This window comes from Schistocerca cancellata, unplaced genomic scaffold (assembly GCF_023864275.1).
Source record: "Schistocerca cancellata isolate TAMUIC-IGC-003103 unplaced genomic scaffold, iqSchCanc2.1 HiC_scaffold_1150, whole genome shotgun sequence".
Lineage (NCBI taxonomy): Eukaryota > Metazoa > Arthropoda > Insecta > Orthoptera > Acrididae > Schistocerca > Schistocerca cancellata.
The window spans coordinates 6,002,983-6,017,530 of NW_026047149.1; the positions used below are offsets into that span (position 1 = coordinate 6,002,983).

General features: G+C 41.7%; 1 protein-coding gene across 1 annotated transcript in view; it reads right to left on the reverse strand.

Moving 5' to 3' along the window:
- Positions 1–14,548, reverse strand: part of LOC126159972 (protein DDI1 homolog 2-like) — a gene marked incomplete at its 5' end in the record, with an annotated part of 136,765 nt that overhangs the window by 63,011 nt on the left and 59,206 nt on the right. The window contains one exon of the mRNA XM_049916779.1: positions 1,702–1,806. Coding sequence (XP_049772736.1) covers positions 1,702–1,806 — 105 coding nt within the window. The remainder of the gene's footprint in view (positions 1–1,701; positions 1,807–14,548) is intronic.

Below are 14,548 nucleotides of genomic sequence, written 5' to 3' on the forward strand. Positions count from 1 at the left end.
CACTTCATTAACAAGTACTACACACAATACATTACAGCAGAAATCAATGTTCTATAATCATCCTCTCCAATTAAAATTTCAGAGGTATCTACTAAATGGAAGAATGTTGAAAAACAAGTGAAAAAAAGGAAGAATACGAGCAATATCTTACTACGCATTTAAATCAAGCACTTCACATACGCACCTGTAAGAAATAAACAGACATGTCCACAGAATACCATAAACGAAAACAGCTTGTTTTATACAAAAGAGCAAAAATTAAGCACAAAACAAACAACATATTTACAATGAAATTCAGATAGTGCAAGAGACACAATAATGTCATAATCAGGAACACAATGTGACAAAAGCAGCTTCTTTGTCATGTCCTGTCAGAAGATTTTTACGTTTTGATATGTGCTAAAGCATAATTATTTGCACTTGGTAATTGGCACACAGTCAAAAATGCAATATTGGGTTTTGCAAATAAATAATTTTACAGTAAAAAGGCAACCAGGATATCATAAAATTTTACATGACAGGGAACACCAGCAGTTTTTGATTAAGATTTCTCAAATATATTACCTTTCACGGTGACAAAAAACCATTCAGTTTCCAGTTCACACTTTAATATGAGGCCCACACATACAGAATAGAACAAAAATACCGTCATCAATATCATGTATTTCAAATTAAAAATACAGATTTTCTTGTTCACTGGCAGGCCACTTCGAGCGCTGCAGCCATTCTCTGCTTCTGCATCGTAACATGGGCCTTACACTTCTGATATTTTGTAGTTGTATGTTAGTCGCCACCTGTACTCTTGTCTCTGCACATACTCTTTATGCAGTGTCGTAACAAGTAGAGAGATGGGGAAAACAGACAATGGGTCAGGGAACAGACTGGATCGGGAGGAGACATACTAGGAATAATGTGGAGGTGGGCGGGACATGTAGCAGGAGAACGAGTGGCAGGTGGGGAGACAGAGTTCTCCGCTATACTCACTACAGAGAGGTGTCAAAAGACTGATGGCCAAGTGCACCAAGGTCGGTTAAAAGTTAACCGCAGTAAAGTTGCCACTCGACCCAATTCAACGCAAAATTCTGGTGCACTGACCTCGATCAAAGTTAAACGGAGTAGTTGACTGCAGTTAAATTTGACTGTGGCTCACATCCAGTTTTCTAGAGATTACCAGGGTTCTATACATGTACCGCATTACGATGGCAGCGCATTTCAACGTGTTACGATAGGTTTGAGGCATCGTATACTGAAACTGAGATGAACCGAAAAAGCTTATTAATTTATGAATCAAACTTACTAGGAGTAGAATTAAATTTTACCTCCACAAGTGACTACATGACAGATGGATTTTTATGCATTTATTTGTATTTACGGTGCCTGGGACTTCGAAACTCAAATACAATGACAATGCAATTAGATGACAGTTTGCTGACTGGCAGTTAATGTCGGTGCGCCACAGAAACATTTTAAAATGTGGTTTACTTTTAACTGTAATTACAAGACCCCACCAGATTTTGGGGGGTGGGTGGTGGTGGGGGTGGAGGAGGAGGGTGAGGGTAACATCAATCAGAAATGTGCAGGTTGACTCGTACAGCTGGAGACTGGAATTGTTGTGGAATCTAACGGTTGGGCACGATCGTGGTGCTATTGGCTATATAATAGAAACACAAGCCTCCCGGTGTGTGTTTTTGCTATCCTCACCTGGTGCCCACGCAGCATATCCAGGCCCAAGAGCATGTCCATGGGTTGTTCCTGTAGCACACTGAAGGAAGTTGTCAGGTGATCCGTTTCTATCTGCACCTGAACCTGTGGACACACAGAGAGAACATCTTTTAAGTACTTTATCTACTGCTTTAGTGAAATGCTCCTTGTACAATGCCTGAATAGAAAATAAATAAATATATAAATAAATAAATTTGCAGCACCCAGAAGGGAAGGAGGAAACAAAATGAAACTTCAAGAGACCACGTATTGTTATTTCAGTGATCACAAAATTGAGTCAAATTTAGAAATATCTTTACAGTACAATCCCAATAAACAATACGATGCTGCACTGGATGCACACCCTGATTCTTATGGGAAATGCGTCATAAGCCCACAGGGGGGTCGCAACATACTTACGTGAATCCCTCAGTCGAACAGGAAATGGTGTGCGATTTTTGAGGCTTTGTGCACGAGAATAAGTTGTCAACAGGGTTTAGCTGAGGTTTATCAGGTCTCTATGGTTGGAGACAGGTGCAAGAAGACTCCAGTATCAGGCTAGGCAGGTAGAAATAAAAAAATTAGATTCTGTGTTGGTACCTTGATCTGATTTTTTGCTTCTTCCTGAGTTTACATGAACGTGTCAAAGAGCACAGACACTGGCTCATAATTTCAATAACTGTAGAACATAGATTGACTGATGTATTTTTTTTCCCTCCCTTTCAGTCCCTTTAAGATTCGGTCATTACATGGGTGTCATAAGGCCACTATCCTCTCCTGAGGCAAGTTAGCCCATAACTGTTGTAACTGGTCCTCAATATCCCACATGCTGGCACTGGGATGGAGTTTACATCTGTCACACAAATGTCAGGACAAATCTATACGTCTTCCTGGCCACGGGAAGACCTCAACATTACACAGACAGTTCACGGAGACACACATCGCTCACGGACTAGCACGCCCTGTTGAAAAAAGGCACCACGATGCTGTTGCACGATAGGTAACATCATAGCAGAACACGTCAGTAGTGTACCATTATGCTGCCACAGTTCCCTCAACAAAGACCAGTCGTGACCTGAAGGCATTCTCGATGGTTGCCCACACTTTGATGCTGGGAGTAATAATGCTGCACATCTCCAAAATCCTGGAAGAAAAGTATCTCGCCCCAGGTCACTGCCACACTCACCAAGAATATACAGGGTGTTTCAAAAATGACCGGTATATTTGAAACGGCAATAAAAACTAAACGAGCAGCGATAGAAATACACCGTTTGTTGCAATATGCTTGGGACAACAGTACATTTTCAGGCGGACAAACTTTCGAAATTACAGTAGATACAATTTTCAACAACAGATGGCGCTGCAAGTGATGTGAAAGATATAGAAGACAACGCAGTCTGTGGGTGCGCCATTCTGTACGTCGTCTTTCTGCTGTAAGCGTGTGCTGTTCACAACGTGCAAGTGTGCTGTAGACAACATGGTTTATTCCTTAGAACAGAGGATTTTTCTGGTGTTGGAATTCCACCGCCTAGAACACAGTGTTGTTGCAACAAGACGAAGTTTTCAACGGAGGTTTAATGTAACCAAAGGACCGAAAAGCGATACAATAAAGGATCTGTTTGAAAAATTTCAACGGACTGGGAACGTGACGGACGAACGTGCCGGAAAGGTAGGGTGACCGCGTACGGCAACCACAGAGGGCAACGCGCAGCTAGTGCAGCAGGTGATCCGACAGCGGCCTCGGGTTTCCGTTCGCCGTGTTGCAGCTGCGGTCCAAATGACGCCAACGTCCACATATCGTCTCGTGCGCCAGAGTTTACACCTCTATCCGTACAAAATTCAAACGCGGCAACCCCTCAGCGCCGCTACCATTGCTGCACGAGAGACATTCGCTAACGATATAGTGCACAGGATTGATGACGGCGATATGCATATGGGCAGCATTTGGTTTACTGAGGAAGCTTATTTTTACCTGGACGGCTTCATCAATAAACAGAACTGGCGCATATGGGGAACCGAAAAGCCCCATGTTGCAGTCCCATCGTCCCTGCATCCTCAAAAAGTACTGGTCTGGGCCGCCATTTCTTCCAAAGGAATCATTGGCCCATTTTTCAGATCCGAAACGATTACTGCATCACGCTATCTGGTCATTCTTCGTGAATTTGTGGCGGTACAAACTGCCTTAGACGACACTGCGAACACCTCGTGGTTTATGCAAGATGGTGCCTGGCCACATCGCACGGCCGACGTCTTTAATTTCCTGAATGAATATTTCGATGATCGTGTGATTGCTTTGGGCTATCCGAAACATACAGGAGGCGGCGTGGATTGGCCTCCCTATTCGCCAGACATGAACCCCTGTGACTTCTTTCTGTGGGGACACTTGAAAGACCAGGTGTACCGCCAGAATCCAGAAACAATTGAACAGCTGAAGCAGTACATCTCATCTGCATGTGAAGCCATTCCGCCAGACACATTGTCAAAGGTTTCGGGTAATTTCATTCAGAGACTACACCATATTATTGCTACGCATGGTGGATATGTGGAAAATATCATACTATAGAGTTTCCCAGACTGCAGCGCCATCTGTTGTTGAAAATTGTAACTACTGTAATTTCGAAAGTTTGTCTGCCTGAAAATGTACTGTTGTCCCAAGCATATTGCAACAAACGGTGTATTTCTATCGCTGCTCGTTTGGTTTTTATTGCCGTTTCAAATATACCGGTCATTTTTGAAACACCCTGTATGAAGATGGTATCTGTTCTTTCGGACATGTCCAAAAGAACAGATACCATTGGCAAACTTGCAGCTCTCGAAGAATGAAATTACAATGAAAGCCTGACCTTTAGCTGCTTACAGGTGTCGATAAACATCAACGGGGACAGTTGAAAATGTGTGTCCCACCCAGGACTCGAACCTGGGATCTCCTAATTACGTGGCAGACGCTCTATCCGACTGAGGCATTGAGGGCACAGAGGATAGTGCACCTGCAGGGACTTATCTCTGGCATGCTCCCCGTTAGACCCATATTTTCAACTTACCGTCCGCACACTACATTTTTAGTGCCCCTGCCCACTATACTCACTACTTGCGGCAGTCAACCTACTGATCCCCGTAAGATTTCGGGACCGAGCGAGGTGGCACAGTGGTTAGACAATGGACTCGCATTCGGGAGGACGATGGTTCAAACCCGCGTCCGGCCATCCTGATTTAGGTTTTCCATGATTTCCCTAAATCCCTCCAGGCAAATGCCGGGTTGGTTCCTCTGACAGGGCACGGCCGACTTCCTTCCCTAATCCGACGAGATCAATGACCTCGCTGTCTGGTCTCCTTCTTTCCTTCTTTCCTACCCCCCCCCCACCCCACCCCCCCCATTTAAAAAAAAAAAAAAAAAAAATATTCGGGCAATGTGAGTACATCCACACCAAAGAAGATCATTGGCCACTAAGCCTTATCTATATGAAGATGGTATCTGTTCTTGAACATGTTCAAAAGAACAGATATGTCCGAAAGAACAGATATGTCCAAAAGAACAGATATGTCCAAAAGAACAGATATGTCCAAAAGAACAGATATGTCCGAAAGAACAGATATGTCCGAAAGAACAGATATGTCCGAAAGAACAGATATGTCCGAAAGAACAGATATGTCCGAAAGAACAGATATGTCCGAAAGAACAGATATGTCCGAAAGAACAGATATGTCCGAAAGAACAGATATGTCCGAAAGAACAGATATGTCCGAAAGAACAGATATGTCCGAAAGAACAGATACCATTAGTGAACTAGCAGCTCTCGAGGAATGAAATTAAAATGAAATCCACACCTTTAGCTGCTTACAAGTGTTGATGAATATCAACGGGGACACATTTTCATCACTGTGAACGTAACTGGCTGTGTTGTGTTCTTGGTGCCAGGTTACAGATGGGACAGTAATTCCCTTGTCTGGCTGCTGCTAATTCCAACCAATGGTGCAGGATGACACAGAACATCACGGAGTAGTTAGAGGACAGGTGCAGACAGGTGTGCTTGACAGCACCTTAACAGTGAGTACACTGGTCCTCACATTCCCATGCACTCCTACATTGGGCCACTGTCACGCCTGAATATCACAAACCCGGATGTTGCACATTTTCATCAGCTGGTTAAACGGGGGCCCACAATGCAGCCCCTTTCAAGATTCGTCAGGTGCTGATAATGCGGCATCTCCGCATCCTCCACAGAGAAGCTGTGCATATCGTTTATATACCGTGCTTGTGCAAATATAGGCTGTGTGCGAATATAGGCCACACCTAAACTTTTGACACAAGATTATAGTAAAAAGTACATCTCAAATACAGGACGCACTACTAAATTTATGTGAAAATTCTATTAGACAGTACTTGAAGTTGTATCTCTCCCTGTCTCTCTCTTCAGTTTCTGTATAAGTGAGGGTGAACCAACACACACACACACACACACACACACACACACACACAACAGTCGTTTATATCTAAGCACGGCCAATGTTACACTGTCCCTAAATGCGAAGTATTGTTGTGCACACTGCTAAGGGTAACAGTGCGAGGACTGCAGCAAGAAGCCTGCACTGCCTTCCCCTCACCACTCTTCCCCTTTTACTTACTTACTCACTGGTCATACCCGACTCGAGAGTCCATTACCGCAGCAACATATTTTTGCCATCTGTCCCTGTCTCGGGCTATTTCCTTCCATTATCCTTCAATACCTAGGCTCCTCAAATCAGCCTTCACATTGTCCTCCCATCTACGCCTCGGTCTCCACACGGGACGTTTTCCCTCTAAGTGCCCTACCAGTACTCTGCGTGCTGCCCTGCCCTCATCCATTCGAGCTACGCGACCCGCCCATCGCAGCCTACATGATTCAATAATACTGATTATGTTAGGGCTCGAATAGTGTTCGTGAACCTCTTCGTTATACAGTTTTCGCCACTCTCCGCTAATGTCATCCCTGTTTGTTCCAAAAATTTTCCTCAAAATTTTGTTTTCAAATACTTGAACCCGCTTTTCATTTTGCACAGTGAGAGACAAAGTCTCACACCCGTACAGCATAACTGGTAGAATAATAGTTTTGTATATTCTAATCTTTAAATTCCTAGACAGTATCCGTGATGAAAGTAATCTATTCAGTGATAAGTAGCACGCATTTCCCGCCCGTGATCTCCTCTTCAGTTCGGATTCAATCTCATTTCTCGAAGTGATGTCCACGCCTAGATACTTAAATGTGTCCACTTTTTCAAACTGCATGTCTCCAACTCTAACATTTCCTCATCCACTGCTGTTGGCATTCTAGTAGTAAACAGGTATTTAGTTTTGTCTTCACTTATCCTTAGACCTACATGTTCACTAGCCTTGATTAAAGCATTCGCATTTGCTGTTACAGATTCTTTCCTATCGTAATGATGTTTAGATCATCTGCATACCCTAATATCTTAATATTTCCATTTAACTCCACACCCTCTGAATTATCTGCTGCCATTCGTACAATATATTCTAGGACTAAATTAAAAAGTAGCAGAGACAGGGCATCTCCCTGCTTAAGTCCGTTCTTTATTACAAATTCTTCTGACTCCAATTTCCCCATGCATACTCTACCTTTTGTGTTTTTCAAACTCGCTTCTATAAGGGTGAATATTTAGTCTATAGTTCATCTGTTCCTCCGAAAGCTGGCTTGGTAATCCCCCACAATTTCATCTGCATATGGTGTAAACCTGCTTAGCAATCATAATTTGCAAACAAATATGGCGCCTGGAAACTGCTGGGTGCAAGGTTCATATAGCAGAAGAGAAGACATTATCGCAAAGTACAAAGAATATACATCGTAACAACATTATTACGGAATAATTTTTTTAAAGGATTTGGAGGTGTTTGTTTTGAGGTGTCAAATACATTTGTTGGAATAAATACTTCAGGTGGCATATAAATCCAATTCTGACAAGTTAAAACAGCTTAAACTTCATACTCGTTTATACACAGTATAGCCTAACCTAAAACGTTCACACAAAAAAAAAGGTGTGGCCTATATTCATACAAATACAGATGCTTGATCCAATGACTCTAAACGTGCACACCACTAATGCACACTGGTATTCATTCTCCTTATCCAGAGAGAATAGCAACTCTAATTATTTACATATCAGCCAATATGTACGAAGTTACATTGACATTCAACAATGTCTTCTGTGTGCTTTACTTTTTCCTCAGGCATTGCAGTGCTCCCTAATAAGATCTGCTAATAATGCAATGACAAATACGCGTACATACCATATACAAGGCCACACTAAACATACAACTGATTTCGGTTGCAGAAAGAAAAACCACTATTTACGGCATGTGTACAAAAAGACAGAGACAACAAAGAACTTGGAGGACAAGCTGAATGGAATAAACAGCACCTTGAAAGGAGATTGTAAGATGAACCTCAACGAAAGTACAACAAAAGTAAAATAAGGGTAAAGGAATAAAGTTGAATTGAATCTGGTAATGGTGAGGGAATTAGATTTGGAAATGAGACACTGATACACACTGTGAACACCAATGAAACCATTTCTTAAAAATAAAAAAGATGTGTTAGCAAGTCTCCTCTGAAAATATTTGTCCTCAGTGTAGCCTCATACAGAAGTGGAAACTAGGTGATAAACAGAATACCAAAAAAGAGAATAGAAGCTTTTGAAATGTGGCACTAAAGGAGAATAGTTAGGTGGAGTACCTTTTCATTAATTACTTAAATTGCAAAGAAATGGTATTTATGGTATCACTTGACTAAATGAAAGAATCAGTTGACAAGACACGTCCTGAGGTCCTGGGGAACAGACAGTTACGCGCGCGTGAGAGAGAGAGAGAGAGAGAGAGAGAGAGAGAGAGAGGTGGGGCAGAGGCTTGCACAGGATTGAAAGTCTTCAAACTAAAGAGCATAACAACGAAATCACAGAAATGAGTTGGAGCTGTTTGACTAATTACATATTTTTGTTTTAACTGCAATAAATATAGTTCAACTACTCAAACCAGTAATTTGGAAAATGAAAGAAAGCAAAAGAACCAATAATGCGTTCAAAACAATTCATGTAATAGACAAATCATCTGGTGTTGTTCTGCTACAGGCAAAGTCCATTAGGTATGCAACAGTTTCGGTAACAGTATTAACACATTGCAAATACGATGGGTATTTTTTGCTTGCTGTATGCACGCGCATCTGTTCTGAGGATGTTTCGTGTGCATTCAGATTTCATTTGCAGCCATATCGTCCACCTGTGTGCTGAACTGTAGAAGTTTAGGAAAATTGAGTAGCCAGTTGACTGTGAGGTACTATTTGTAATTCAATTTGTAAGTGCAAGAAATTGGAATCAGTGTAAATTCACCATTATATATGCAAAACAGCAGTGATAATGCAGTAATAGTAAGGTTTGAAAGCAAGTTTTAATATTTACGGACGACTAGGTTAATGTGTACAATGAGCTAAACCTGGCCAATCTTCTCTGTCTTACGAAGATTTGGCTCATGACGTGAACAAAATAATTCGAAAGGGTTGACGATTCACAATTTAAAAGTGATAAACTGAACCTCCGCAGGTTTCAAGGCCAGTTTTGTACACCAATGTTCCTGAGAAACTGAATTACTGAATATTGTGTTCTCAATAGGTTCCAAGAACAATTTCTGATGATCACAAAACAAATACACTGAGTTATGCTTTTTTGTTTCGGCTTGACAAAACCAGAATGGAGACGAGTTTTTGGACCATGCCGTTACAGAATATGAAGCTTGGCCCTGTTGCACAAGTCCAGAGTCCAAACAACAGTCAATGGAATTGTGATACAACATCATCATCAACCACAGTTATAGCCAGACAGACAACCTCACCATGAAAGGTCATGACAACTGTCTTTTGGGACAGGAAATGAGATCCTGTTGCTGGATTTTATGCTGAGAGGCACAGCAATCAACTCTCATGTATACTGTGTGATCTTGCTTCATTACTATACAAAGCCACAATTTCTGTACAAATGCATGATCTAATTGCGTCATTCCCATAAGGACAGCTGCATCAACCACCTTCGAGTTGAGACACCATGCACAAGATTTTTACTTGTTGCAACACCTCAAAAAGTTCCAACAACAACAATGAAAAAGAGAATACTGGAGTCACGGATCAGGTTTCTTCACAGGTGGCAGATTTCTTTGCATATTGCCATCTACATCCATATTCTGCAAACCGTGAAGTACATGAAAGAGGATACGTCCCATCCTACCGGTTATGACGCCTTCTCCTCTTCCAATCATGTACGGAACACTGGAAGGAAGATTCTCTAAATGCCTCCGTGCACGCTGCAATTACTTTCATACTGCCTTCACGAACCCTATCGGAGCAATACTTAGGGGGTTTTAACACAGGGTGTCCCAGGACAGATGGTCAGTATTCAGAGATATGACAGGACAATCATTTGAAGTAAAAGCTAGTAAATAATTCGAAGTAAAAGCTAGAAAACATGGGCTCTCAACTGCATACCTTGAGAGCTGTGAGCACTTGTTCAGTAGAAGGAATATGCTCCACGGTAGCAAAGATGACGAAGTGCTCATAGTTCTTACAGTATGCGTTTTAGAGCACATGTTTACTATTTTGCTTCAATAGATCATTCCTACCATATCCAGAATACTGACCATTCATTGTAAGACACCCTGTATACTCCTATATACATCACTTCAATTTTGTTCTAGAAATTTTCTAAGTAGGTCTTAACAGTGTAATCTGCGTCCCAGTTCATTTCTTTCATCACATAGGTTGAATGCGCCAGTGACCATTTGTGCTGCCTTTCTTGGTATCCTTTCAATATCTGCTGTCAGTCTTACTTGGTATGGGTCCCACACACTTGAGCAACATTTTAGTATGGGACACACGAGTGTTTTGTATGCAGTCTCCTTTGTAGACTGATTGTACTTCTCTAGACTTCTACCCACGAACCGAAGTCTTCCATTTCTTTTACTTTCAACTGAATCGATGATCGTTCAATTCCATAACTTTACAAATTGTTATATCCAGGCACTTGTACGAGTGGCCCTATTCCAGCTGTGACTCGCTGATATCATAGTCATAGGATGCTCTGTCTTTTCCTTTTGTGAAGTGCACAAGTTTACATTTCTGAACACTGATAGCAAGTTGCTGATCTCCGAGTCATTTTGAAATCTTATCAAGTTCTGAATGAATATTTGTGCAGCATTTCTCTCACATATTTCATTACGGATAACTGTGTCATTTGCAAAAACCCTGAAGTTAACATTAACACTGTCAGCAAGTTCATTAATATACAATATGAACAGCGCAAGACCCAACACACTTAGCTGTGACCGTCTTGAAGTTACTTCTACATCTGCCAATGACTCTCCATACAAGATAACTACTGCATCCTCAATCTAGTATTTCTTTGACACCAAATTTGAAAAACAATGGAAATTATGCAGGTAAGCAGAAGAAAGTACGTAGGATACGGAAAAAAACAATTTTAATAATATTTACAATATTTTTCTTCTTATTAAAAATGCACTTTATTGAAAAATACCCCTTGCATATAGAGAAGAAATTTAAAGCCATCGGCACACGGACCATGCTGTCAAAGGTCAACATTGGGTGCGCTGAGTTCAACGTGCTGCTGAACGCTCAGCTCAGAAATGGTGTGACTTGTGCATATGGTACATGGGCCCCAATATGGTATACGCGATCACAACGTACTCCAGCAGCAAAAATGGTTCAAATGGCTCTGAGCACTATGGGACTCGACTTCTGAGGTCATCAGTCCCCTAGAACTTAGAACTACTTAAACCTAACTAACCTAAGGACATCACACACATCCATGCCCAAGGCAGGATTCGAACCTGCGACCATAGCGGTCACGCAGTTCCAAACTGACGCGCTTAGAACCGCACGGCCACACCGACCGGCTCCAGCAGCAGTTGTGGGATTTTTCTAGCTCATAAATAACACTATTTACTAAATGGGCGCGCATAAAATTCTCATGTTAGCTACATTAAAACGCAAATTTCCTCCACTGTTCATATGCCAGTTACATTGTTCTATATGTAATACACATAAATAAAAGCTTCAATATCCATGTAAATGTTCTAAGATGAAAAGGAAAGTACCATGTCCAATCTGTAAGGACATGGGCTTATAAAAGTTCCATTACAAACAGTGTGATACAAATTTGCAATAGCTCTCCACATAAGATAAACATTATTTCATCATTCCCGCATTTTAGTAAAATCCCAAGGTCATTCTTACTTGATCACTGTTCCTACCCAGTAGCAGAATCTTTGCAACATGTGAATTACAAACATATAAAAATATTTTGTTCCTTTTCCTTTTACAAGCAGCGCAAGCTGTCCTATAGATTAGGCCAATTGAACAAACTCACTCCTTAAAAAAAAAACTTATATTTACATAACATCAAATATTATAGTATATACTTATATTAAACTAATAATACAGCATCAGAACCTATTAAAAACGCGAATATTAGGAAAAAATTTTGATGTGGCGAGATGTGACCCACCACCGTAACATGCATCCAGTACAGAATCAGTAATGCTACTCATTACGCTTTTTTATATGTTTAATCTAATTTTATTCGATATTGTTCATTGCATCTGATCAGGGCAGACATCCAAGACACCCGTTCAAGTTCACTGATGATCCATTTATTCAGTTTTTTTTTTTATTGCAGAGGGGAGCTAACCCTCCCACCGAACACACTGAGCTATCATGCCAGCGTTAAACCGCAGACAAATGTTTGTTAGGCAATTCTAGCATGTTGCCAGTTGCTAAAAGCTTTAATCGTAGCTATGTTTAATCAAAATTTAATTATAACAAATTGTACCCAGAACAATACGTCTTTGGTAGATCCTCGGTGTGCCTGTCATTGCCTTCAGATGCCTTACTCTCATAATACGCAAGTAACAATAATTCTTTTGCCATGAATATGATGTTATTCATTATTTTATTGCAACAAATCACACAGTAAACAGCGGGTTTTCAAGTGATTCTCAATTTGCAGGTGCTCAGAAACAGCATATATACATATAGGCTTGAAATGAATGCCAATATGGTGCCTCAGAGCTCTGTGGTGAAGGGAGATGGCGTGCATGCGACATAAGTGATGGTGTGCCATCTCATTGGTCAACACTCAGATGCACACTCAGAATATCTGATATGTTAGATATTGCTCTGCACATTCGGAAAGACTCCCGAATGTGCTACTCCATGCTATGATGTCAGAAACTCGGCACACCCAACGCTCGGATGCAAGGTCCGTGTTCCGACGGCGTAACGCCACTCCGTAGGATCACAAAATCCTGCAAGTGTTTTAAGAGAGACAGGTGTTAGGAACACGAAATCCTGCAAGTGGTGTTAGAGAGACTGATGTCTACCACGAGCTGTGTAAAACAGGTAAGGAATCAACTTTGTTGCTGCCAAAGAAACTGCAATGCCAGACAGTGATTCTGATCACTTTCAGAGAGTTCTGTGACAATACCTCGCCCACTTACACTGTTTTCTAGACTGCCACATAGTTCAGATGTGTGATTCGTACCCATAAAGGAAGTTTCCCTAGGACTGTAAACAGAATCGGACTAGGGAAGGATGGGGAAGGAAGTCGGCCATGCCCGTTCGAAGGAACCATCCCAGCATTTGCCTGACGCAATTTAAGGAAATCACGGAAAACCTAAATCAGGATGGCCAGATGCAGGTTTGAACAGTCATCCTTCCGAATGCAAGTCCAGTGTGCTAACTACTGCGCCAGCTCACTTGGTGCCATTTAATTGAAAGATATATTAGAAAAGGTACAGGAAGTACTGAGCTATTTATCAAGATACTCACCACCAGAATTCAGACATTCGCCATGCCATGTGGCCAATTTTTGTATCTCTGTGTCACAGAACTCTGTCACCTGGGAATTGGAATGCTGTATGGCAACCATATCTCCCTATCTGTCAACCTGAAAATAGTGACTCTAGCCTGACAGGAATTTCTTGAGGTTCGGGAATGGATGAAAATGATTGGGAGCGAGGTACATGCTGTAGGGTGGATGATCTAACATCGTCTGCCCCCTCCCTCCAACTAAGTGTTTCCAACAGCTCTTATCAGTTGAGCTGCGTGTGGATGATTGTTATCATGCAGCAAGACAAAACTGGCACTTGGCGTCATGCGGTGCTTGTTTTGAACAGTCGCTTATGTTGATACCTACCTGGTGCACAATTTCTGGAACAACAGATGCTCTGTGACAATGCGCCATGACAATTTCACGGATGAAGGAGTGGCACATCCGTGGGAAATGAGTGGGAAATGAGTGATTGTGAAGTGACAATTCTCCATAATGAGTTCCCACACAAGACAAAAAAAAAGGTCATATGTAATGACTGACGGCCTCCTACAGTGCTGTTCTTTGTTAAAATTGTGGCAAGTTGCTGCAAAGTCTCTGCACCAGCAGTGCACTACCTCCTTGCTCACGATGACAAACCAACAGATACGGGCACAGCTGAGAATTTCAAAAAGCACTGTGTTCCATCCATTCAAAACCTTCATCACCAATCAAATTTCGCACAAGTGGGAGCTGAAATTAGAGCCTCAATTTTCAACCACTGCTACAAAGCTACAGAAATCTCGGGAAGTTCCATTAGCACATGTACCGTCCTGTGTAATTATTCTATCCCGTACATGTAGTCCAACGTACAGTTAGCTAGCTGTGGGATGAGGGGGAAGCTCACTTTACAGTCAGGTCTCGTACAACCAGACCGCCATATCGCACAGATAGTGGTGGCTACATGGCTACACAGACAGCACCAGAG